General features: G+C 48.6%; 1 protein-coding gene across 11 annotated transcripts in view; it reads left to right on the forward strand.

Moving 5' to 3' along the window:
• tenm4 (teneurin transmembrane protein 4) overlaps positions 1-27,532 on the forward strand; it is a 3,407,721-nt gene that overhangs the window by 3,298,864 nt on the left and 81,325 nt on the right. For all 11 annotated transcript variants that reach the window (XM_072476554.1, XM_072476555.1, XM_072476556.1 and 8 more), the window contains 5 exons: positions 7,146-7,265; positions 9,198-9,459; positions 11,845-12,112; positions 15,527-15,670; positions 17,474-17,723. In XM_072476554.1, the coding sequence (XP_072332655.1) occupies positions 7,146-7,265; positions 9,198-9,459; positions 11,845-12,112; positions 15,527-15,670; positions 17,474-17,723 (1,044 nt within the window). The remainder of the gene's footprint in view (positions 1-7,145; positions 7,266-9,197; positions 9,460-11,844; positions 12,113-15,526; positions 15,671-17,473; positions 17,724-27,532) is intronic.

Below are 27,532 nucleotides of genomic sequence, written 5' to 3' on the forward strand. Positions count from 1 at the left end.
TATGGGAATATGGGGGAGGGGGGATATGGGGGATATGGGGGAGGGGGGATATGGGGGATATGGGGGAGGGGGGATATGGGGGATATGGGGGAGGGGGGATATGGGGGATATGGGGGAGGGGGGATATGGGGGATATGGGGGAGGGGGGATATGGGGGATATGGGGGAGGGGGGATATGGGGGAGGGGGGATATGGGGGATATGGGGGAGGGGGGGATATGGGGGAGGGGGGGATTTGGGGGAGAGGGGATATGGGGGAGGCTCACCCTGCCTGCTCTGACGAGGTCGTTCACCTTCTTGTGGCACTGGGTGCCTGTCCGTGGTGTCAGGGCCACAGCGGTGACGGCCTCTGCCACCTCCCTCCACAGACGCCGGCTGTGGCGTGGGGCAACTCTGCGGCCGTGCCCGGGATACAGGGCGTCCCTCCTCTGCTCCACCGCATCCAGGAGCGCCTCCACATCGCGTGACTCGAACCTCGGGGCTGAGCGACGGCCAGCCATCAAGTCGGGTGTTGCGGTCGGCTGTTCCGGTCGGGTGGGGGGGAGCTGCGCGACCTTATGAGCCGTCACGCCGTGCAGCGCGTATGACGCTGCACGGCGTGAACCACTGCGCAAGCGCGGATCCCGTTACGTCGCTGCTAGCCCATTTCGGGCCGCAGACTATCGGCCCATTTTTATGACGTGACGCAAGTGGGATTTGCGCCGTTTTTTGCGCCGATCGGCGGAGTTTCCGCCGATAACGGAGAATTTCGCCCCAAGTTTCAGATGCCCACTTGAAAATTGAGTCCAACAATCCAGAACAGAAACTGTCTTTAACGCAAACAATATTTTCAAGAAGGCCTAAGTATATGCCCAAAAATGATTGTGAATTTTACACATGAACATAACGCATTAAGAGCTGAAGTAGGCCACTCTGATTGTAACCTCGGGCGAGATTCTCCGACCCCCCGCCAGGTTGGAGAATCGCCGGGGGCTGGCGTGAATCCCGACCCACCGGTTGCCGAAGTCTCCGGCACCGGATATTCGGCGGGGGCGGGAATTGCGCCGGTTGGCGGGCCCCCCCGCTCGATTCTCCGGCCCAGATGGGCCGAAGTCCCGCCGCAAAATGCCTGTCCCGCCGGCGTAGATTAAACCACCTACCTTACCGGCGGCGCGGGCGGGCTCCGGGGTCCTGGGGGGGGCGCGGGGCGATCTGGCCCCGGGGGGTGCCCCCACAGTGGCCTGACCCGCGATCGGGGCCCACCGATCCGCGGACGGGCCTGTGCCGTGAGGGCACTCTTTCCCTTCTGCCTCCGCCACAGTCTCCACCATGGCGGAGGCGGAAGAGACTCCCTCCACTGCACATGCACGGGAATGCCGTCAGCGCCCGCTGACGCTCCTGCGCATGCGCCACCCGGAGATGTCATTTCCGCGCCAGCTGGCGGGGCACCAAAGGCCTTTTCCGCCAGCTGGCGGGGCGGAAATTCGTCCGGCGTCGACCTAGCCCCTTAAGGTTGGGGCTCGGCCCCCAAAGATGCGGAGGATTCCGCACCTTTGGGGCGGCGCGATGCCCGTCTGATTTGCGCCGTTTTGGGCGCCAGTCGGCGGACATCGCGCCGTTTCCGGAGAATTTCGCCCCTCAATCCCATATTCCTACCTACTCACAATAACCTTTCACCCTATTCTTAATCAAGAATCTATCTAGCTCTACCTTAAAAATATTCAAAGACTGCTTCTGCTGCAGTTTGAGGAAGAGTTTCAAAGACTCACAAACCTCTGAGAGAAAAAAATCCTCTTCAATTCTGTCTTAAATGAGCAATCTTTTTTTTAAAACAGTGACCCCCAGATTCTCCCACATGAGGAAACATCCTCTCTGCATCCACCCTGTCAAAACCCTTAAAGATCTTAAAGGTATCAATCAGGTTGCCTCTTACTCTTGTAAACTCCAGTGGATACAAGCCTACCCTGTCCAACCTTTCCCCATAAGACAAACTGCTCATTACAGGTATTGGTCCAGTAAACATTCTCTGAACTGCTTCTAATGCATTTACATCTTTCCTTAAATAAGGAGACCATACACAGTATTCCAGATGTGGTCTCACCAATGCCCTGTACAATTGAAGCATTACCTCCTTACTTTTGTATTCGATTTCTCTTGCAATAAATGTTAACATTCTATCGGCTGTCCTAATTATTTGCTGTCCCTGTATGCTAGTCTTTTGTGACTCATGTACTAAGACACCCAGACCCCTCTGAATTTCAGAACTCTGCAATCCCTCACTATTTAGATAAAATGCTTCTCTTTTATTCTTCCTGCCAAAATGGACAATTCACATTTTTGCACATTATATTCCATTTGCCAGATCTTTGCCCACCCACTTATGTATCAATGTCCCTTTGTAGCCTCCTTATATCCTCTTCACAATTTACTGTGTCACCAGCAAATTTAGGAACCATGGGCGAAATTCTCTGGAGCCGGCGCGATGTCCGCCGACTGGCGCCCAAAACGGCGCAAATCAGATGGGCATCGCGCTGCCCCAAAGGTGCGGAATGCTCCGCATCTTTGGGGGCCGAGCCCCAACATTGAGGGGCTAGGTCGGCTCCGGACGAATTTCCGCCCCGCCAGCTGGCGGAAAAGGCCTTTGGTGCCCCGCCAGCTGGCGCGGAAATGACATCTCCGGGCAGCGCATGTGCAGGAGTGTCAGCGGCCGCTGACGGCATTCCCGCGCATGCGCAGTGGAGGGAGTCTCTTCCGCCTCCGCCATGGTGGAGACCATGGCGGAGGCGGAAGGGAAAGAGTCCCCCCATGGCACAGGCCCGCCCGCGGATCAATGGGCCCCGATCGTGGGCCAGGCCACCGTGGGGCACATCCCGGGGCCAGATCGCCCCACGCCCCCCCCCCAGGACCCCGGAGCCCGCCCGCGCCGCCTTGTCCCGCCGGTAAGGTAGGTGGTTTAATTTACGCCGGCGGGACAGGCATTTTAGCGGCGGGACTTCGGCCCATCCGGGCCGGAGAATCGAGCGGGGGGGCCTGCCAACCGGCGCTGCGCGATACCCGCCCCCGCAGAATCTCAGGTGCCGGAGACTTCGGCAACCGGCGGGGGCGGGATTCACGCCAGGCCCCGGCGATTCTCCGACCCGGCGGAGAATTTATGCCAACTCTGTTTCCTATTAGGTAGCAATCTTCTTTCTATCCCAATATGTTACCCTCTACACCATGAGCTTTTATGTTCCTCAATAACCTTCAATGGTGGCACATTTTCAAATGCCATTGAAATCCAAGAACTGTATCCACCCATAGATGAAATGAGGTACCAGGACTGATACATTACACCCCCTTTATCCACAACACATGTGACATCTTCAAAGTACTCCAATAAATTAGTTAAGCATGATTTCCCTTTTACAAAGCAATGTTGACTCTGCCTGATTGTCTTAAATTTTTCCTAGTACCCTGCTACAATGGCCGGAATTCTCCAAGCGTTGGGAGTCTCTGTTCCCACCAGCAGTTCACCCCCAACTGTGGGTTTCCCGGTGGCGTGGGGTGGCTTCAATGGGAAATCCCAATGATGAGCGGTGGGAGTAGAGAATCCCGCCATCAGCTAACGGCGCGATGGCGAGAAACACGCGGCTGGGAGACCGGAGAATCCAGCCCATCTTTAATAATAGCTTCTAATACTTTCCTTGTGACAGATATTAAGCTAACTGGCCTGTAGTTTCCTACTTTCTTTCACCCTCCTGTTTTGAATAAAGGAGTTACATTCACTATTTTCGAATCAAGTGTAACCTTTCCTGAATTTAAGACATTTTGGAAACTTAAAAACAATGCATCAACTATTTCAGGCATTGTCAAACTCTGGGGTGCGACCTGCGGGTGGGTCACGGCTGGGTGTCGGGAGGGTCGTGGAGTGGTCTGTTGCGGCGCTCCCGATCGCGCAAATTCGCGTGCAACAGCCACAGCAGCCAGCTTTTAACTATGCTGGCTGCAAGCGGCCTTCAAAAATGCCGCGACCATATAAATAAAATTTGGCGGCACTGCGCACGCGCACCGATGATCGATCGGGCATGCATGCGCAGTGCGGCCGCATTTTTTTAATACGGTTGCAGCCTTTTTTTTACAAGTTCGGAGGGACATTGGGGCCAGAGGGACCCAAAACCATTTCCTCCATTTTTGTCAGCAGCAAACAAGGTTAGAGAAAATGGTGGGTCGCGCAGGTCAGCTGGCATGGGCCGCAAAGGTCAGCTGGCGTGGGTCGCGAAGGCCGGCCAGCGTGGGTCGCGAAGGCCGGCCGGCGTGGGTCGCGAAGGTCGGCCGGCGTGGGTCGCGAAGGTCGGCCGGGTTGGGTCCTGAAGGTTGGCCGGTTGGTAAAAATGTGTCCCTGGAAAAAAAGTTGGAGAAACACTGAAAGATTTCACTGGACACTTCTTTTAAGACCCTAGGATAAAGTCCAACAGCACTCGGATACTTTTCAACTGCAGGTCCAACAATTCCCTGGTGGGCTTTCCTGAGTTCCTCCCTGCCTTCCATTTCCTGAATTTTGTTAAATAATACCACGTTGCAAGGTTTGATAAGTTAGTAGTGATACAAGTAATAAAGGATAAGGGACAATTGCTGAATTTCTTAATGAGCACTAAATGCAAACTAAAACAGCCTGAGTTACTTCTCCAACAGGCAATATCAGGAAAGTATACATCAGAAATTGAATACTTTGTGTTCATTAACCATTTGTATTATATTATATTTTACCAGTGTTTTATTCTATGTGATTAATGTAATTTTCAGGTAGAGGATCCTTTAAGAATGCATTTCTTCGTCGGGTATTCCATTACTCAGTCAATATTTGTCTGTTAATATATTAAAATGGAAGTAAGTTTTAGAATATATGTCTTTTATTTTATTTGCTCATGGGATGTGGCATTGCTGGCTATTGCCACCCCAAAATTTCCCATGACAAGGCGTTGGTGCGCTGCTGCCTAGACCCACCATAGTCCCTATGCTATAGGGACACCCACATTGCTGTGATGGAGGGAGTTACAGGACTTTGACCCAGCAACAGTGAAGGAACGGTAATATAGTTCCAAGTCAGGATGGTATGTGGCTTGAAATGGAACTTGCAAGTGGTGGTGTTCCCATGCATCTGCTGCCCTTGTCCTTCTATGTAGCGGTCACAGGTTTGGAAGGTGCTATTGAAAGAGCTTTGGTGAGTTGCTGCAGTGCAACTTGATAGAAACACTGCTGCCATTGTGCATCGGTGTGGAGGGAGTGAATTTTGAAACAGGTGGAAGGGCTCCCAAACATGCAGGCTGCTTTGTCCTGGATGGTGTCGAGAATATTCCATTACACTCCTAACTTGTGTCTTGTGAATGTTGGACAGGCTTTGGGAAGTCAGGAGGTGAGTCACTCACCACAGATTTCCCAACCTCCTATCTGCTCCTGTAGCCACAGTATTTATATGGCTGGTCCAGTTCAGTTTCTGGTTAATGGTAACTGCCCGCCCCCAGGATTCTGATGATGGGGTTTTCGGTAAGGGTAATGCTATTGAATGGCAAGAAGAAATGGTCATTGCCTGGTACTTGTGTGGCACGAATGTTACTTGTCAACCCAAGCTTGGATATTGTCCACATCTTGCTACATTGGAATATAGACTGCTTCTGCATCTGAGTTGTAAATGGCGCTAAAATTATACAATCACCAGTGAACATCCCTATTTCTTTTTTTTAAATAAATTTAGAGTACCCAATCATTTTTTCCAATTAAGGGGTAATTTAGCATGGCCAATCCACCGAGCCTGCACATCTTTGGGTTGTGGGGGCGAAACCCACGCAAACACGGGGAGAATGTGCAAACTCCACACAGACAGTGCCCCAGAGCCGGGATTGAACCTGGGACCTCGGCGCCATGAGGCTGCAGGCTAACCCACTGCGCCACCGTACTGACCAACATCCCTATTTCTGACCTTATGATGGAGGGAATGTCATTCACAAAGGAGCTGAAGATGGTTGGGCCAAGGACACTATACTGAAGAACTCCTGCAGTGAAATCCCTGAACTGAGATGATTGACCTCTAACAACCACAACCATCTTCCTTTGTGCCAGGAATGACGCCAACCAGTGGAGACGTCCTCTCTCTCTCTCTCTCTCTCTCTCTCTCCCCTCCCCCCACCCCACTCCCGATTCCCATTGACTCCAGATTTGTTAAGATTCCTTGATGCCACACTCCGTCAAATGCTTTCTTGAAGTGAAGGGCAATAACTCTCACCTTATCCCTCGAGTTCAGCTCTTTTATCCATGTTTGGATCAAGGCTGTAATGAGGTCTGGAGCTGAGTGAGTCAGGCAGAACCCAAACTGAGCATCAGTGAGAAGATTGTTGCTGAATAAGTGCTGCTTGACAACACTGTTGCTGACTCTTTCCATCACTTTGCTGATGATTGATCGTAGACTGATGGGACAGTAATTGACCAGGTTGGATTTGTCCTGTTTTTTGTGGACAGGCATATCTGAGCTATTTTGTACATTGCTGGGTAGATGCCAGTGTTGTAGCTGTATGAAAGTTTTGTTAGGATTTCCGGCTAGTTCTGGAGCACAAGTCATCAGTGCTGTTGCCCATAGGCTCACAGTATCCTGTTTGCAGTATCTAGCACCATCGGCCATTTCTTGATATCACAAGAAAATTGAATTGGCTTATGACTGGCATTAGAGGTGCAAGGGACCGCAAGAGAGGGCCAAGATAGATCATCGACCTGGTATTTCTGGCTGAAGTTGGCTGCAAATGCTTTGCCCTTGTCTTTTGTGCTTATCAGCTGGGCTCCCCCATCATTGAAGATAGGAGTATTCCTGGAGCCTCCTGCTCCAGTGAGTTATTTAATTGTCCACCACCATGGGCAAGAAGAATACCTTTGTGATGATGGTAGTTAACATGAGGCCACTCAGAGACAAAGTACCACAATGTGCCAGGAAGCCAAGTCATGAAATTCCCCATTCAAAGTATTTAAAGAAATGTAGCTGGAATTGTCTCTGGGAGTTCTCCTGACCTTCCAATGTAACTCACTTTAGGACAGTGTATCACTAAACAGGGACGTATCTCCTGTGTATAATTAGAATGACTGTAAAATATCGAATTACAGTTATACCTATATTAATTTTGCTGTTATTTCTGCTGCTTACAGCCACACGTGTGTGATACGAGGTCAAGTAGTGACAGCCGATGGAACCCCTTTGGTTGGAGTTAATATCAGCTTTGTCAACAATCCAAACTATGGTTACACCATCAGCCGACAGGATGGCAGGTACTATACTTTACTCAGACCCACCGTTCAATGAGCAACTTTATTCAAGAGTAAGCAGCCACGATGCTCATGTTTTGCCTCCTGCAAGCAAAGGTTAAGAGAGTTGTCAGTCAGTGCCAGCTCCTTCAAGGTGTCGTAAGTAATAATTATGGGTGATTAAGTGTGTCCACCCACAGGAGTCTGTTATCCTGTCTTCCACAGCCCCCAGGAGAGTTGGTGATCTAAGCAAGGGATATTGTCTATTCTTCTCTGGCTTGCTATCTTGGTCAGCTTGCGTACTCAGAATGTTACTAAGTATAATTTTAAAAATGAAAGAGCCATCTGCAGAGTTCCTACCTTCCTGGAGCCTCCTGCTCAAGTGAGTTATTTAATTGTCCACCACCATGGGCAAGAAGAATACCTTTGTGATCATAGATTATCATAGAATTTACAGTGCAGAAGGAGGCCATTCGGCCCATCGAGTCTGCACCGGCTCTTGGAAAGAGCACCCTACCCAAGGTCAACACCGCCACCCTATCCCCATAACCCAGTAACCCCACCCAACACTAAGGGCAATTTTGGACACTAAGGGCAATTTATCATGGCCAATCCACCTAACCTGCACATCTTTGGACTGTGGGAGGAAACCGGAGCACCCGGAGGAAACCCACGCACACACGGGGAGGATGTGCAGACTCCGCACAGACAGTGACCCAAGCTGGAATCGAACCTGGGACCCTGGAGCTGTGAAGCAATTGTGCTATCCACAAGGCTACCGTGCTGCCCACTGATGATGGTGGTTAACATATGGCCCCTCAGAGGCAAAGTACCACAATGTGCCAGTAAGCCAAGTCATGAAATTCCCCATTCAAAGTATTTAAAGAAATGTAGCTGGAATTGCCTGTGGAATGTTTGTTCTTCCTTCCCCCTGCCTCACTGTCTCAATATCTGTTGAACAGAGGGGCCCGAAATGTGCTTTAAAATGTCTGCACTGAAATCTGCTGCTGGTTCAGCTATCATCACGAACTTCCTCTGGGCTTCTCCCCTTCTGCTATCACCATTTTGACGCAAAGCTCATTTGCACAAATAAAGGGGGTTCCAGCTAAAGATACAGGAGTGAAACAGAGAAACACTTATGAAATGCAACGCAGCAGTGTTTGCACTGCTAGTTACAGACAAATCTGATCTGGAATTCAAGTGGCAAAGGTGCCAGATCATCAAACCCACATAGGCAGCTGTTAGCAATAGCGCACATCACAGAAGCAGCCCATGCAAGAAGGAAAGGAACAATCTAGTGCCTCCTGCCTCACAGCAATACAATTGGCAAAATAAAACTCATGATAATTCCGATTGTGACTGAAACTTACTACAAATAATTTATACAACATATTGTACTCCATACATCAGACTCATTCTAAGCAACACCATGGGTCACCCAGCCCTTTATATTCAGCACAAATATTAAGTGAGGCAATACTTTAAAGGACAAACGTTTCACGGTTTCCATCTGAATGTGTTCCTGTTTATGATGGACGACTCTGGTGTAAATAAGTCTGTTCTTCCAAGATTGCACATTAATAAAAGTGCTTAAATATCAGTTTATTAAAGATGTCTACCTCCTGACCAACAAGCTTGACCTTTACCTGCTGCACCTGTTCCAGAGTACAAGCTGCCAAGAAGTTGACAGATGCTATTATGGTTAACTTTGTAATCTTGGCAGGAACTTTACTTGTCAGCAACACGAATTGGAAATGTATGCATGCACTTTGTATAGTTTTCTGTCCGTTTAAATTGATGGTTAGAAAATCATGCATAGTGTTTACCCTAATTTCTGATGTGCACTGCTATTGAGATCCTTCCTCAAAAGTGGAAAATTATATCTGTCATGCTATTTTATACAAAATAAACCTTCTTTTGAAAACAAATTGTCTTGTTCTGTCCTCCAAATACTAGCTTTGATTTGATGACTAATGGAGGGATTTCGGTCACGATACACTTTGAGCGCTCTCCATTCATCACTCAGGAGCATACACTTTGGCTGCCTTGGGACCGTTTCTTTGTCATGGACACTGTCATCATGAGGCACGAAGAGAATGAGATACCTAGCTGTGACCTGAGTAATTTTGCACGTCCCAATCCAATTGTCTCCCCATCGCCATTGACGGTATTTGCAGGCTCATGCCAGGAGAAAGGGCCCATCATTCCTGAAATACAGGTACTGTGTAAAAAAAGTTACTCCTCCACCTTTATTCATCCCTAATGCTTACAAGGAACACTGCAGCAAAAATGCTTGCATGGCAAGTACATTGAAGTTGGTATCAAGGTGAAAATATTCCAATCAAAATACAAAATCGAGGGGTAAAAATTATGATTCAGCGCTCCTGCTATGGATTATTGTATGATGGATGCATATCAGACATTCAATAGCCTGGGTTGGCATGTTAAATTGGGTATTCTCAATTTTAAAAAAAAGAAATTCAATGGCCTGATGTACATGATTTGTTTATGTGTGATGGACTTTTGAAATAATAAGTAAGTTCATAGCCATAGAAAAACATGAAAAATATCATATTGTCTTAAGAGGTTGACTAGGTCAAATGTAATAATGAAAATTAGAGGGGCTTAGTGACACGTGGATTGTGCATTGCTCCTTTCTTCTCTGGTGCAAAGGTATGAATCCTGATTAATGAGATTATACAAGCTTCTTCCCTCTGCTAGATTGCTGCCACTAGATTGCATGGAACAACATCCTCAATCTCTTCTTAGTGGCTCTGGGTCCATGGCCCAAAAATGTCCAAAGGTTGTGCCAAATGTTATTCTCACTCCAGGTGGGATTTTACTGTCCCCGCATCCATCCTCTGGCTAAAATGGCATTGGGGAGCCTGCCCAAAATCAGCTGCCCCAACAATATAATGTTGGAAGCCCCTTTCTCAAGAGGAAGTCCCCCATTAAAGAGCTACTGGCCAATCAGATGTCCGGAAGCTCGGCTGTCCCAGCAATGCAATGCCAGCCAGTAGCAGTCCCACCAAACCATGGAGCCCAGTTAAGTCGGATGTCTAAGAGAGGCAAGGGTGTGATTGTGTTCAAGAGGCCGAGGGGGGGGTTAAGTAGAGCTGAGGGATGGCCTAGAAGGGTGAGGGCTCCACTTATTGGGTCCAGAGAGCCCACAAATGCGGTTTCACTACGCCCCCCCCCCCACCCTTTGCCCAATACCACCCTACACAGCTAAAGCTGTTAAGCTTCCCGTATGGCATGGACTGATGAGGTGGGATGAATTCCTTAAGTGTCCACTATTTGGTCACTCAAGGGCCTTAATAGGCTATTGGGCGAGGACGTGCCAGACGCCTTCCAGCCACGATGCACCCCCCACCCACACATTTGGTTGGAGGCAAGCCAATAGGTGGCAGGAAGATCACCTGCTGGGTTTTATATTCCCATCTCCCCCACATTCAAACACCAGCAGAGTGGGGTGTAAAATCAGCACATAAAGACCATGATCGTTCTTCAGACGAAGAATGACCCAGAATGTAACAGTTTGACCATTGCTCTTCATGGAATAAAGTGATGGACGTTTTCATAGAATTGTCAAGTGTGAGTAATACAAATGTGTCACACTGCCGGACCCCATTTTTACCAAAAACAGGGGGCGGAATTCTCCCCCTCCCCACGCCGGGTGGGAGAATCGCCGGGGCACCGCGCGAGTCCCGCCACGCCGCCCCGACACCCGCACGCGATTCTGCCCCCCCCCCCCCCCCAAACCAGTGCCGCGAGAATCACGCCTGGCCACTCGGAGAATCGGCGCTCGCCGTTTGCAAAAGTCGTGCGCCGATTCTCCAGCCCGGATGAGCCGAGCGGCCGCCCCAACACAAAAGGTTCCCGCCGGCGCCGTCCACACCTGGTCGCTGCCGGCGGGAATGCTGGGGGGGTGGCCTGTGGGGGGGTGGAGGGGGGTTCCTGCACCTGGGGGGGGGCCTCCAATGGGGTCTGGCCTGCGATCGGTGCCCACCGATCGGCGGGCCAGCCTCTCTAAAGGAGGACCTCCTTTCCTCCGCCGCCCCGCAAGAAGATGGATCTTGCGGGGCGGCCTCGGGGAGGACGTAAAATACGCGACGCCGCTCCTAGCCCCCCCCCCCCCGGGGGTGGGAGAATAGGGTGCTGGGAGCGGGCTCCGGCGCCGGAGTGAAACACTCCTGTTTTCACTCCGGCGCCGGGACTTTGTCTCCACTTCGGAGAATCGCGCCCAGGGTACTTGCACTCTGAGATTAGAAAATTAGAAACTTGTCACACCAGCCAGCAGGTGTTACCATCAGGAAAATTTAAGCGACTTTTCAACTGGTTCCTGTCTGTTCTGCTCTTGAAACAGCAGAAGTGGGCTATCTGCGTTTTACTTACTCTGTGAGGGATGCTTGGCCACAAATAACTGTTCACAGAGTTGAAAACCTCATTGTGGAGAATGAAAAGCACAAAACTTGTTCTTCTCATTCGTGGTTTGTGCTCCAAACCTATATTTCTCATGCACTCTGGAAAAATTGTGGCCAAATGCTCACATTTCTTTTTCATGTATTATTTGCTATTGTCTTTCTACCTTTATTGTTCACAGGCTTTGCAAGAGGAGATAAATATTCCAGGTAGTAAGATGAAGCTGAACTATGTCAGCAGCCGCAATGCTGGCTACAAATCAATCATGAGGATTAGTCTGACCCACCCCTCCATCCCATTCAATCTAATGAAAGTGCATCTCATGGTGGCCGTGGAAGGCCGACTCTTCCAGAAGTGGTTTCCTGCTACCCCTGACCTATCCTATTACTTCATCTGGGACAAAACTGATGTTTACAGCCAAAAAGTTTATGGGCTATCAGAAGCATTTGGTAAGTTCCATAATGCAATCGATGATTTTGTGATGATTGACAAAGCTGGTGATTGTGGTGTACAAAAGAATATCTGTAGGTTGACCTGAGATGTGATGACAATAAATCAACTTTTGGTCACAGATTTTATCAGCTTGTTGATTTTCACTATCCCCTTATTTATTTGCCATTCCCTCTCTTAGACCCAAATCTCATCCCAAAGTTTACCTCTTGGAAAATTCCTGAGATTCTCTTCAGAGTGGTTGGCAAATGTCCATTCTCAGTAGCCAAGCGGGCAGAGAGAGTGGCACAGGTGAATGCATTTTCCAAGTGTCCCTTCCCTGAGGAATTGCATTGTGTCACTTGGTGCAAGTCTGATCGCTAAAGTGAGGTCAAGAACACATCAGGAGTTAAAGGGAATACCAAGGTGTCACCAACTATTTCCAGTGGCTCCTTACTTGTTTCTAGCTCTCTGCATTGTACTTTTTTTTAACCTGAACGATTCTCTGGTGGGAAGTTGAGGCTAATTGCCAAACAAGGAAAAGTCAAATCAGCTGTCCCAATTCCCTTCTGCAGCACATAAGCTGGAGCATTATGCTAGTTTTCCCCTTTAAAATATTGTTTAAAAAATGAAAACCTTGATGAAAAGCGGCTCTATTTTATATTGAAAGGTGTGTGGTGTGTTTCATGGAAGTACCAATCATAATTGAAGTATTCTCAGGAGATTTTGAAAGTATGCTCAGAGTGCAGGGTTGATGGGTGTAATTGAACACTATTTTCTTGTCACATCAATGAGGTGTTCCCTCTAAATAGGCAACACAATCAAAATCTCTTTGAAAGCAGGAGAACAGATTCTGTGAGAAGGAGCAAACTTTTTTGAAGATGGTTTTATTAAAAATGTGTTCACCTCAATGGTTTCCGTGGTGATTATATTGAAATGAAACCCGCTGATTGTAATTTCTCATACAATGTCATTTTTTTGAATGTTGATTATTAAAATCAACTCTGTCACTTCTTTCAACACTCATGTTGTCTCTATAATTTTAATAATTGCACCTTCAAGCAGCTGGTGAAGTGACAACAAGCAACATCTTCAGCAGTCAATCAATTCATATTTGTCAAGAAGCAAAATCATCCAAAATTGAATCGTAAAGTATTCACAGCCCAAGCAGGAGTCAAACTTTTAACTTGACAATAAGTTTATCAAGTGAAGTTGACTATTATTCCATGAGCCTGAAAAGAAGTGATTAGCTATAGTATGGATCAAAACCGCTGATAGAAATTGCTTCTTTCTGAGAAACCATTGAAGCTGCCAAGAATTCTGTATCTGATATAGTTCCAAAATCATGATTTTTAATTCTGGTATCACAAATAGGGCAAAATTTTCCCATCTGAAGGCAGAGTGTTGACGCCATCGTAAAAACTGGAGAGTTTAACGACGGCGTCACCGGACCGCTATGTGAAGCGATCCTCTGTCCTACAGGAAGTCAGCAGGGCACTGGAGCGACCCACGCCGCTCCAGCTGCCGATACCGCCGTCAAATGGGCACTGCAGATCTGCGCATGCGCGCTGCGAGTGGCGCGAATGTGCGGTAACCTCCTTCTCCGCGCTGGCCCCGGCGCAACATGGCATAGGACTACAAAGACCAGCGCGGTGCAAAAGAGGCCCCCACCACGAGAGGCCGGCCCACCGATCGGTAGGCCCCGATCACGGGCCAGGCCATGGTGGAGGCCCCCCCCGGGTCGGACCCCCCCCCCCCCTTCCCCCCCCCCCCCCCCCCCCTCCCCACCAGGCTACCCCAGACAGGATGGATGCCAAGGTCCCGCTGGGTAAGAACAGATGTGAACGTCGCTGGCGGAACTTGGGCTTTTTTGGGCGGCCTCTTGGCTCATCCCAGGCGGAGAACTGGCGGGGGGGGGGGGGGGGGGCGGATTCTCCGCTCACCAGAGAATCGGCGGTCCGGCGTCGGGGCGTCGTCGCGCGATTCGCGCCCGGCCGGCAATTCTCCGACCCGGCGTGGGCTGAGAGAATCCCGCCCGTAATTTTTAATTGGAAATACAACACTTATATATTATTGCCCTATCCATTTCACCAGTAAAAACTATGTTATTTTGGTTTATACGGGCGGCACGGTAGCACAGTGGTTAGCACTGCCGCTTCAGAGCTCCAGGGTTCCAGGTTTGAATCCTGGCTTGGGTCACTGTTTGTGCAGAGTCTGCACATTCTGCCCGTGGCTGGGTGGGTTTCCTCCGGGAGCTCCGGTTTCTTTCCACAGTCCAAAGATGCGCAGGTCAGGTGGATTGGCCATGCTAAATTGCCCTTAGTGTCCAAAAAGATTAGATGGGGTTACGGGGATGGGGTGGAGGGGTCGGCTTAAGTGGGGTGCTCTTTCCAAGGGTAGGTGCAGCCTTGATGGGCCAAATGGCCTCCTTCTGTACTGTAGGTTCTGTGAAAAAAGATTAACCGTTGCAAGGTTGAGGTTTTTTATAGACTTCTCATTGTATAATAACTAATTCCAACTGTTATTTATTTCATGCTTGTTTGAATTGGATCTCATGAGTTTGTACCCAGATTTTTCCAGCTTATTCCTTCCTGAATTCTAGACTTGGTATTAATCATAAAGTTTTTCCCAGGGAAGGGATTGAGAACCAACTGTATTTCTTCACCACGCCGAAATGAATTGCTATCTTGGCAAACTACAACCAAGAACGGGTGAACCCATTGCCTGTTTTAAATTTGTGTTCTATGAAAATAAAAAGCCATTAGCACTGCTGTGTCAATGCTCATTAATCCCAATAAGGCCCCCTTCTCTGCAGAAAAATAACATCGTGTAAACCCTCTTTATATAAAGATTTCCATATTATTACCGAAGCAGCGTTAATGAATGGTTAGCAAAAGGGAACACAGCAATGCAATCTTGATGTATTACACTGAGTTGTTGTGAGCAGAATAAAAAAGCTTTGAGTTCTAAATATACTGAATGTTTTTTAATAAAAGCATTAACTTTCTTGGTGCAATTAGCAAAATTTAAATTGCCCAATTATAGCCAAACCACTGTCCTTGGGGGTTAAAAGTCCCTCAATGATGTGAAGTGAGTACCTCATATTCCCACCAACATGGGACTTTACAAATTCAGTCTCTTTCAGAGGCCAATTTGTTCATTATTATGCAGACACTCATGCCACTGGTGTCTTGAATTTGGCTGCTAAATCTTGTTTTAAGTGTGTCCATTAACAAGCATCATGCTTCTGGTCCTCCTTCTTGGGAGACCTAGTTATCAGTTCAATATAGTATCTAATCCCACCTTCAAAGTGCTTTGCTGATGTTTGATCAGGTAAAAAAAATTTTAAACTTGATTTGGAATAGATTGGCAAAGATAGTTCTTTCCAGAATATGCTTGCATCTTTTGACCTATTTTCAATTTTCTCCTTGCAGTGTCGGTGGGTTATGAATATGAATCATGTCCTGATCTGATACTTTGGGAGAAGCGTACTGCTGTTCTGCAAGGCTATGAGTTAGATGCATCTAATCTGGGTGGATGGACCTTAGACAAACACCATGCCCTCAACATACAAAGTAGTAAGTATACAGTACAGCAATCATTACAGTAACACCAGAAGAATTTACTTGATTGAAACTATATATCAAAATAAAAAGGAAAAAACTGTAGATTTCATAAATCTGAAATACAAAATGATAATGCCAGCAATACACAACAGATATATCAGCATTGGAAAAAAGAAAAGATAGATATATGTTTTGTCTGTGGAATGGGGGTGACATTAACTTGTTTTTTCTTTTTACATATGGTGGGGGCCAACTATATTTTCAGCAATTTCCTTTTTTTTCCACCACAGCAAAAGGTTGGATTTCTTGACGTGGTTTCCACACATCCCTCCCAAAAGTTTTAGGAATTTGAACACCCATTGGGGGGGAGAAATGTGACAGAATTTATTCCAGCAGCTGCCTTTTGCTTTTCACAGAAAACTTTCAAAATTAATGGTCCATCCTCTCCAATGGAATTGATTCTAGTGCAAGAGGGAAGAAAATGGCTGTGTGGGATTGCTGGACACGATGCACTATGTAACCATTTCCCCTTCCCCCGCATCCAAGGCCGAAGGCCTAGCAGAAATAATAATACCACTGGAAGCCCACCAAAGTAAAATTTAATGGACCCTGCTCTATTGCAAAATCTAGACCATTAACTTCCAATCTTTTCATCAAACACTTAAGTTGGCTTACAAAGCTTAAAAAAAATAAAATGGTGAAAAAAGTGACATATAACACCTGGGGCCCCCAGCAGGATTCGGGGGAACTCCCAAAGATCTGCTGGGAAATCCCTCTTGGAAGCTCCCAAATAAGCATGTGCACTGCAATTTTCAGGAAAGGTTACTTCCACTGGACAATTGCATTGCGTGGGGAACCATCTGACAAAGTGATTTAAATCGCTAACTTTGAATTATTCCACCAGTGTTACGCTAAGAATTACCCTGAAAATGTTAGAAGAAATAAAACCTCTTCTAACTTCAGAGTAACTATGTCAAACATCCAGACCAATTATTGCCCCTCGTACAGGATTGATCACCAACCCGCCCACCCCTCCGACCAAACTGGCTGGAACCCACCTCCCCATTAACCCAACTTGACTACCCCGCGCCAACCTGACCCAGCTGGACCTGCCCCCACTCCCATCTAACCCCATGAATTTTGTGAAAGAAATGTAGACATTTAAAACTTTGGAATCATAGTTTTTTATTGTGTTGCCTATTTCCTAATAGAGGTGAACAGTTTCATTCTGCCAATATTGCACTTATTTGATGCACTTTGTTTCATGATTAAGAACTTGATTAAAGCTTCAACTGTTGTGAAATATCACCTGTAAGCATGATTTGTCTGATGCTCAAATATCCATATCACTGAAGATATTTACCCTCAACTTTACATCCCTACTAATGGCCAAATGAACAAGCCAGAAATGGACAGCCAGTCACATTTGAAAGAAGCAAGATCAATATCTTTAAAATGAAAGGTGGCCTGTGACATTTGCCTGTTGTTTTTTTTCTAATGTTGTCTGGCCTTCTGCCCCTATCTAGAAATTCCTATTTCAGTTTTTTCTTTTCCAACAAATTGCTTTTTATATTAAAATCTGCAATGTTTGTCATCAGGAAATTCCCATTTGAACATCACTAGCCATTCAAATTGAAAATAATCAATGATGCCCATGCACAGGCACTAATCAGAGTGAAGTGTTATAATAACAGATGAGTTATTGTTAATAAGGTTTGTCTTAGGTTCAACGCATGTTGCATTCATCCTATAATTGTATTTGCTGTCTCATATTTCATAAAATATAAATATTAGCAATCATTTATTGTGTTGCAGGTATTTTACACAAGGGAAATGGCGAAAATAATTTTATATCCCAGCAGCCACCTGTGATTGGAAGCATTATCGGAAGTGGCCGAAGACGGAGCATTTCCTGTCCAAGCTGCAACGGCCTTGCATCTGGTAACAAGCTCTTTGCACCAATTGCCTTGACGTGCGGATCAGATGGAAGCATATACGTTGGTGATTTTAATTTTGTTCGGAGGATCTTTCCCTCAGGCAATGTTATAAATATACTGGAGTTAAGGTATGATAACTTTGGGTACTCATCTAATTCATGTCAGTTCTGCGTTGTTCAGTCACAGAAATGTGGTTTAAAATTAATAGCACACTATCCGAATTAAGATTGTGGTTGAATGAATATACAGCTTTATAGAATGATTACGTTTCTTTTCTACTAGCTTCCCAAATTAGTCATTAGGAGGAAAGAAAAAATTAGAGCACTTGGCTCACAAAAGATATGGGGCTGGATTCTTCGCTGTCGGGATTCTCTGTTGCACCGGCAAGGCACCCATGCCCGGGGATTTTCCGACGGCATAGGGCCACCCACAATGGGAAACCCCATTGGCCGGCTGGCGGGACGGAGAATCAAGCTGCTGCCGGTGGTCTACCGCACTAGAAAACTGGTGCAGCGGGGCGGGGAATCCGCTCATGGAGAAGGAGTTAGGAACACATACTCAGCCACCTATTTGTTTTTAGAATGAAGTACAATATGGAGAAACCTGAAGAGACTAAGATACATCAAAAATGAAAACCAATTTCCTTCGAAATTGTATTAAAATCTAATGCCAAGTTCCAGTTTTTAATGCTTTATTTGCATCTTGCCTAAGTTCTTCTGTGTAACATTTCAACAAAAAAAAATCCAATTCCATGAGAGCTTTCCATTATTCACTGACCAAAAGTAACAGACAATTTGTTTCTTGGAGTCAAACCTTCGCCTGGACGCAGAGGTGCATTTTGGTGCATGAATAGCCACACCTGTGGTTTTTTTTTGAGGAAATCTGTTTTCCTCTGCATTTTGAACTTTTCATCATTTTCCTCTGTATGCTGAGATTTCCCAGTGTACAAAACATACACCTGCCCCACTGAGATCGAGTTCCCCATTTTAAATATGGGGGGGGGGGATATCAGATTTTCTCCCACAAGCCTTTTTATGCGGGGTTTTGGAAGCCCATAAAAAGCATGCAAGCTTTAAAGGTATGTGAAGAAAATAGAAAGCCTGATGAGGAGTCGGTAATATTTTGTAAGGTAAGTGTGTAACAATTCGATGTTGTTTTGTAATGTAGATAGGAGTTTAAAGCAGTGATTCATCATGGGATCCCTCCCGAAAAGGTGAGTTGACCCTTATATTGACCAGCATTGTGTAATTTTTCACATGCATTACAGTACTTGTCCAATGGAGAAAGTACCATAATGCAGTGAAAAATGTTACAACAGGTATCTTGAGCGAAATTCTCCGGAAACGGCGCGATGTCCGCCGACTGGCGCCCGAAACGGCGCAAATCAGACAGGCATCGCGCCGCCCCAAAGGTGCGGAATGCTCCGCATCTTTGGGGGCCGAGCCCCAAAACTGAGGGGCTAGGCCGGCGCCGGCCGAATTTCCGCCCCGCCAGCCGGCGGAAAAGGCCTTTGGTGCCCCGCCAGCTGGCGCGGAAATGACATCTCCGGGCGGCGCATGCGCGGGAGCGTCAGCGGCCGCTGACAGCATTCCCGCGCATGCGCAGTGGAGGGAGTCTCTTCCGCCTCCGCCATGGTGGAGACCGTGGCGGAGGCGGAACGGAAAGAGTGCCCCCACGGCACAGGCCCGCCCGCAGATCGGTGGGCCCCGATCGCGGACCAGGCCACCGTGGGGGCACCCCCCGGGGCCAGATCGCCCCGCGACCCCCCGAGGATCCCGGAGCCCGCCCGCACCGCCCTGTCCCGCCGGTAAGGTAGGTGATTTAATTTACGCCGGCGGGACAGGCATTTTAGCGGCGGGACTTCGGCCCATCCGGGCCGGAAAATCGAGCGGGGGGCCCCGCCAACCGGTGCGGCGCGATTCCCACCCCCACAGAATATCCAGTGCCGGAGACTTCGGCAACCGGCGGGGGCGGGATTCACGCCAGCCCCCGGCGATTCTCCGACCTGGCGGGGGGTCGGAGAATTTCGCCCCTTATTTTTGTGCTGTTTTTTTACATGGCCTGGTAGTTCTGGGTGATCATAAAAACTCTACTTTGACACATGAAAAAAATCTAACCACCTGCTCCCTTCCATTGATTGACAGGCATTCTACCTTCTGTTCTTTCCATCTCAGAAAGTACTAAATTGTTTTGGACAGCTCTGGCCATTAAGAATGCTTGACTGAGTTTCAAGTGCGAATAGGTTTCAGTAGGTATTCCATTCATCTGAAAATTAATAACAGATTAGTGCAGCTTTTAGTAAAAAGTTCCACTATTACTTAAAGCTATTGTCGAACTGTTGTTTTCTCATTGAACATTTTTTGTTGCAGTCTCCCTTCTACTTAGTCATCAACAGCTTTTAGCTGTGAGATTGGTGCTAAGAGGCTTTGATATTCAGTCCCGTCCCTTTGGCAAGCTGGTTCTCACCTGTTCACCCCAGCACATCCCAGTTCAAGTTTGTTGGATTACCTCTGTAATGCACCTGTGACAATGTGGATGAATCATTAACATCAGTCTACCCCCATACAATTAGAAGGTGTACCACATGAGCATAATTGGAAGGCATGGCTATCCAAGGCCCTATCCTCTGGCCCTACCCATTTCATCTTTAGACTCTTGCTCGAAAGGAAAAAAACTGTAAAAATGGAGAAATAAGAATAATGCCACAAACTGGTCTTGTATAACTTAAAATGGAACACCAATGGGGAAATAAGAATACTAATTCAAACTGTTTTTCCTATCGAGGAAGGGAACCAATCTGATATTTATTTAAAATCCAGGGGGGGGTCAGCTTCTTCCCTGGACTGGACCACCTTCAGTCACTCTCCTGGAGGTTTATCTAGCTGAACAATCTCTGGGCAGCCAGATGAATGGATATTATTTGTGACACTGCTGAGTTACCCACCTCAGGTGGGGGGAGGGATCCGCACTTTGTTACTGTGGCCCAAGCTAAAATATATTTTTTCAGTACCATTTTAGAACATTCTGGGTATCCTAATGTTATTTTTTTTTAAATTATTTTTATTCAAATTTTTATCAAAACATAATTTTTGCATAACCGTTTGCAACATTTAACATAACAAAATAAATGTTAACCATATATACTGAGAAAAGAACAATATTACGTAACAATCCCCCCCCCCCCCCCCCCCGGATGCTGCCGCTGCTGACCTTTACTGCTCTCCTAGAAAGTCGAGGAATGGCTGCCACCTCCGAGAGAACCCCGTCATGGACCCTCGCAAGGCAAACTTTATTTTCTCGAGACTGAGAAATCCAGCCATGTCACCAATCCAGGTCTCCACACTCGGGGGCTTCGTGTCCCTCCACATTAAAAGGATCCGTCTCCGGGCTACCAGGGAGGCAAAGGCCAATACGTCGGCCTCTTTCGCTTCCTGAACTCCCGGATCGTCTGACACACCAAAGATCGCTATCCCTGGACTCGGCACCACCCGCGAGGCCAAGATCTTGGACACTGCCTTAGCAAATCCCTGCCAGAATCCCTTAAGAGCCGGGCATGCCCAGAACATATGGACATGATCTGCAGGGCTTCCCGCACACCTCACACATTTATCCTCAACTCCAAAGAGCTTGCTCATCCTGGTTGCCGTCATGTGTGCCCGGTGGACCACCTTAAACTGGATTAAGCTAAGCCTGGCACATGAAGAAGAGGAATTGACCCTGTTTAGGGCGTCTGCCCACAGGCCCGCATCCAGCCCCCCACCTAGCTCCTCCTCCCATTTGCCCTTGAGTTCCTCCACTGAGGCTTCCTCCACCTCCTGAAGCTCCTGGTAGATGTCCGACACCTTCCCCATCCCTACCCAGATGCCGGAGACCACCCTATCCTGTATCCTACATGGGGTAGCAGCGGAAATGACACCACCTGTTTTTTGAGAAAGGCGCATACCTGAAGGTATCTGAAAGCATTTCCAGGAAGCAAACTAAATTTCTTTTCAAGCACTTTCAGGCTGGGAGAGGTCCCGCCTGTGAACAAGTCCCCCATCCTTTTAATGCCTGCCCTATGCCAGCTTTGAAACCGTCCGTCTATCTTGCCCGGGACAAATCTGTGATTGTTGCTTATCGGGGTCCAAACTGAGGCTCCCTCCACCCCCCTGTGTCTTCTCCACTGACCCCAGATCTTTAATGCGGCCACCACTACCGGACTGGAGGAGTAGCGGGCTGGCGAGAACGGCAGAGGTGCCGTTACAAGTGCCCCTAGGCTGGTACCTTTGCATGAGGCCGTCTCTAACTGCTCCCACGTCGACCCCTCCCCCAATACCCATTTCCTAATCGTGGCTATGTTAGCCGCCCAATAGTAGCTGCAAAAGTTCAGAAGTGCCAGCCCCCACCCCCGACTGCGCTCTAGCTACAGTCTCTTTGCTGGCAGGGTCTTATTTGCCCATACAAATCCCGAGATGATCTTGTTCACCCGCTTAAAGAAGGACTCAGGGATGAAGATGGGAAGGCACTGGAAGACGAACAGAAATCTGGGGAGAAGCATCATCTTAACGGTCTGCACCCTCCCCGCATGTCCCACCTTTTGAAGTCCCCCTCCATCTGCTCTATCAGCCAAAATAAATTAAGCTTGTGGAGGGCATCCCACTTTCGAGCCACCTGTATTCCTAGGTACCGAAAGCTCTTCTCGACCATCTTCAGCGGAAGCTCTCCCAGTCTCTTTTCCTGCCCCTTAGCTTGGATCACAAACATCTTGTTTTCCTTCTTGTTTAGTTTGTACCCCGAGAAATTGCCAAAGTCCCTCAGAATCTGCATGACCTCCTCCATCCCCTCTAGTGGGTCCGAGATGTACAGGAGCAGATCATCCGCATAAAGCGAGACCCGATGCTCCTCCCCCCTACCCCCCACCCCGAACCAACCCCTTCCAGTTCTTTGAAGTCCACAGCACAATAGCCAGCGGCTCTATCACAAGGGCAAATAATAACGGGGAGAGGGGGCACCCCTGCCTCGTCCCCCAGTGGAGCCTAAAGTATTCAGACCTCACCCTGTTCGTGCACACACTTGCCACGAGGGGCCTGGTAGAGAAGCTGGACCCAACCTATGAACCCCTCACCGAATCCGAACCTTCTTAGCGCTTCCCACAGGTACTCCCATTCCACCCGGTCAAAGGCTTTCTCTGCGTCCATCGCCGCCACTACTTCTGCCTCCCCTCCCTCTGAGGGCATTATGATGATGTTTATGAGCCTCCATACATTAGAGTTCAATTGCCTGCCCTTGACGAAGCCTGTCTGATCCTCCCCTATCACCCCAGGGACACAGTCCTCAACTCTAGCAGCCAAGATCTTGGCAGCAGTTTGGCGTCCACGTCCAGGAGCGATATGGGTCTATAAGATCCACACTGTAGCGGATCTTTCTCTCGTTTGAGGATGAGTGAAATCGAAGCCTGTGACATTGTTGGGGTGGGTCCCTCTCTCTTTGGCCTCATTAAAGGTCCTTAGCAGGAGTGGGCACAGCAGCTCCGAAAACTTCTTGTAGAATTCTACAGGGTAGCCGTCCGGCCCTGGGGCCTTGCCCGACTACATGTTCCCTAGAACCTTTACCATCTCCTCCAGCTCTATCGGGGCCCCCAGTCACTCCACCAGATCCTCTTCCACCTTTGGAAACTTCAGTTGGTCCATGAATTGCTTCATCCCTTCTCCTCCCGGCGGGGGCTCTGACTCATACAATTTACCGTAAAACGCCCTAAAGACTTTGTTCACCCCCTCTATGTCCATGACCGTGTTGCCCTCCTTATCCCACACTTCCCCAATTTCCCTGGCTGCCTCCCTCTTGCGAAGTTGGTGCGCCAGCATTCTACTCGCTTTCTCCCCGTATTCATAGACAGCCCCTTTGGCCTTCCTCAGCTGTGCTACCGCCTTCCCAGTGGTCAGCAGGTCGAATTCCGCCTGCAGACTCCGGCGCTCTTTCAATAGCCCTGTCTCAGGGGTCTCCGCGTAACTCCTGTCTACTCTTAGTATCTCCTCAACTAGCCTCTCTCGCTCCGCTCTTTCTTTCTTCTCCCTATGGGATCTGATAGAGATTAACTCCCCTCTGATAACTGCCTTCAGGGCCTCCCACACCGTGGACGCCGCTACCTCCCACGTATCATTAGTTTCCAGGTAATTTTTAATGTTCCTCCTTATCCACCCACAAACCTCGTCGTCTACTAGCAGCCCCACATCTAGCCTCCATAGTGAGGGCTGACCTCTCTCCTCCCCAAGGCGCAAACCCACCCAGTGTGGAGCATGATCGGAGACTGCAATGGCTGAGTATTCTGTCCCCTCCACTCTAGGGATCAACGCCCTGCTCATCACAAAGAAATCTATACGGGAGTAAACTTTGTGGCCATGAGAAAAGAAAGTGAAGTCAAAGAACAAAGAAATGTACAGCACAGGAACAGGCCCTTCGGCCCTCCAAGCCCGTGCCGACCATACTGCCCGACTAAAAGTCCTTCGCCCTCGGTCGGGCGAATCTCCACGTGTCTACGCCCCCCAGTTCTTCAGCCGCCGCTGGTCGCTTCCCCGACCTGAGGTTTGACCGGTCCAATACAGGGTCTATAACTGTGTTAAAGTCAGCCCCATAATCAGATTGTGTGAGTCTAAATCCGGAATTTTACCCAGCATGTGTCTCATGAATTTCACGTCGTCCCAGTTCGGGGCGTAAACGTTCACTAGCACCACCTGAGTCCCCTGCAGCTTCACGCTAACCATTATGTATCTGCCCCCCTTGTCAGCCACAATATTCCCTGCCTCGAATGCCACCCGTTTACTGACCAGAATTGCTACTCCTCTGGTCTTTGAATCCAGCCCCGAATAGAACACCTGGCCCACCCACCCCTTTCTCAATCTTGTTTGGTCCACAAGTTTTAGGTGCGTCTCCTGTAGCATGGCTACTTCTGCCTTTAACCCCTTTAGGTGCGAGAACACGTGAGCCCTCTTGACTGGCCCATTCAGACCCCTCACATTCCACGTGATCAGCCAGGATGGGGGGCTAAACCCCCCTCCCCTGCCGACTAGCCATCTCCCTTTTTCGGGTATCCTAATGTTATTGTCCGTACCTCCAAGGCCCTCAGCAATACTGGATGAATAAATGTGGGCGACCGGGATACAAATGAAGATGAATGCATCAGATGACATTTTTTATATTAGGATGTGCCATTTACAGGTGAGATTATGATCTGTCAATCAAAACTTTTGATAAGCACAAAAGTTGGCAGGGATCCAGATTATCTGGTTTCCTAAATATGACAAGAAATCCAGAGTCTTTTAGAATTAGACAATGCAAATTTAGTTAAAAGTTCAGTAAATAAGATGCGGAATGATATTTTTGCTTTTGTGGAAATTAGGGGCGCGATTCTCTGCTCCCGCGCCGGTTGGGAGATTCATTCACGGATGCGGCCAGATCGGCACAATCGCGTTTTGCGCGGCGCGGTACAGTGAATCGCCCGAGACAGCCAAAATGGCGATTCACCGGTACCCCACGATTCTCAGGCCCGGATGGGCCGAGCGGCCTGCCCAAAACGGCGGGTTCCGCCCTGCGGGGGGTGCGAGGGGGGATCCTGCACCTGGGGGGGCCTGAAATGGGGTCTGGCCCGCGATCGGTGCCCGCCGATCGTCGGGCCAGCCTCTCTGAAGGAGGACCTCCTTTCATCCGCAGCCCCGCAAGATCCGTCAGACATCTTCTTGCGGGGCGGACTCGGAGAGGACGGGAACCACGCATGCGCGGGTGACGCCAGTTATGCGGCACCGGCTGCGTCATGTATGCGGTGTCGCCTTTACACGGCGCCAAGGCCTGGCGAGCGTAAATGATGCGGCACCGCTCCTAGCCCATTATCGGGCCCTGAATTGGTCGGGATAGGGGCCGTTTCGCGCCGTCGTGAACCTCAAAGGCATTCACGACGGCACGAACACTGCCTCCATTTCGGAGAATCCCGCCCATGGTGCTTGAAATGTCTGTGAAACCTGCTGCTTTTAGTCTATCGACCTTCACTAATCAGGCAATTTCTAACAAAAATAAAGACAAATTCAATTAATTGCATAACTGGATCAGGGTGAGGAAGAGATATTTAAACATTAAATATCTGGATGACACTGAGAGTTAGTTAAGCATTGTTGTAATTGGTTATCAGTAATGACCAACATTAAATTGCTCCACTGTTTGCATTGGATTGATTTAGGATGGATGATATCAATCCTATTCCAGGAAGACTGCCCACATCGTAGCAACATAATTGTTCTTCACCCCATATATTTCTTTGTAACACCTGTCATTACTTTTATCAATTAGTGCTCAGTGTCAGAGAAAATTTTAAAGGCTGGACCCATTTCGTTTTGGAATTACATTGAAAACACACGAGCGAATTGCATTAAGACCTTTATGTTACAAAACAGACACTGAATTCTACGTCTGAATGGATTATTAAGGGTTAAGGGAATTAAGGGAAAATTCTGCAGCACAATGAACAAGAAAAGGCTCTTCTCCCTTTACTTTGGACTTAATCCAAACATATCCCAGAAGACAAAGAAAGGTAGTGAGCGACATGACTCTTTACAATTGCTGGAACTATTCTATCGTGATCATCAGATCTTAGTGTTTAGACTCTCGCGCTGGGTGCAAATCCGAGTGGGCCGGTTAGATTGTGGGAGAGTCCGAAATTGGGAAGCTCACCAAGCGCCGATAGGTTTCTGATCGAACTGTCCCACTCCCATTGGCCAGATCAGGAACCCGCCACAGCGTGGCGAGAAACCAATAATCACCAATTAAGGCCAATCTCCATCCCATTAACTGGAAGGGCCCCCTATCGAACAGCAGAGAAGGTGGTGGCAGCAGTGTCGGCAGAGACTCGAGGCGGCAGCCCATGTCCCAGGGCCTGCCCCACACCCCGAGGACCCGGCCGCCAATCAGGCCAGGGAGGAACCCAGAGGGGGAGGACAGCAATGGCCCAAAGTGTACAGGCATTGCTTGCCATTTGAAGAGATGTCAGACAGCATGTGCTGCGGGAAACTCTGCCTTAACAAGGGGATGGTGTGGTATCTGTGCCATGTCCTTGTGGACCTGACACCACCATGTCCTTGTGGACCTGAGGAGGAGCCAGACCAGGAGGGGCTTGAGGATGAGCCCAGGGAGGACAGATGGCGACGATCCGGCATGCCCAGAGGGCCAGGAATGCCCTCATCCTCGCATACATCACAGAGGACATGACTTTATCCGTCATCTCACCCCTTCTCCCTGTCCTGCCCCCCCAAACAGCCCACCACTCTCCATCCAATCCACCCCTCGTCCCGTCTCCCCCCAACCCTAAGCACTGTTCCACTCTCCCATGGTTTGTGTTACATCACTCCAGGGTGATGGGCCTGTGTCGGCATTGTCAGCGGGTCAATGTGCAAGGCAGGAGGGTGATGATAACTCGCTGTGAGCTAAGCTCTGGTGCTCCTCAATCTATGCCACAGTCTATCTCATATCTGTGTGCTGACAACGCGCTCATACCAATCACCTGCACGCGGTATGCCTTGGGAAGGGCGCGGGTTATGGCAGTGGGGCAGACCCACGAACACTGTGCTCAGGGGGCTGAGGCTGGTGTAGGACAGAGGGTGAACAGAGTTGGGGGGTGCACGCTGGCCCACAGTGCGTAATAACATGAAAGCGGCATCACACATCTCGGGTGTAACATATTTTAATGGTATACAATCGTGACCCTAATTGTCCCCAGCTACCGATGGTGTTGCCTTCCCTCACCCCCGAGTGCCCTCTCAGTGACCTTCAATTTTCTTAAATCTCTGTGCTTTGCTGCTGCATGTAGGTATATCCAGAGGATGCATATTAGAGGTGGAGGCAGCCTGCTGCTTACCGCGTCCTGTGGGCTTTGATGCCCATGGCGTGCATCCTCAGGAGGACCTTAGACTGGATG

The sequence above is a fragment of the Scyliorhinus torazame genome, chromosome 15, assembly GCF_047496885.1.
Source record: "Scyliorhinus torazame isolate Kashiwa2021f chromosome 15, sScyTor2.1, whole genome shotgun sequence".
NCBI classification, from domain to species: Eukaryota; Metazoa; Chordata; class Chondrichthyes; order Carcharhiniformes; family Scyliorhinidae; genus Scyliorhinus; species Scyliorhinus torazame.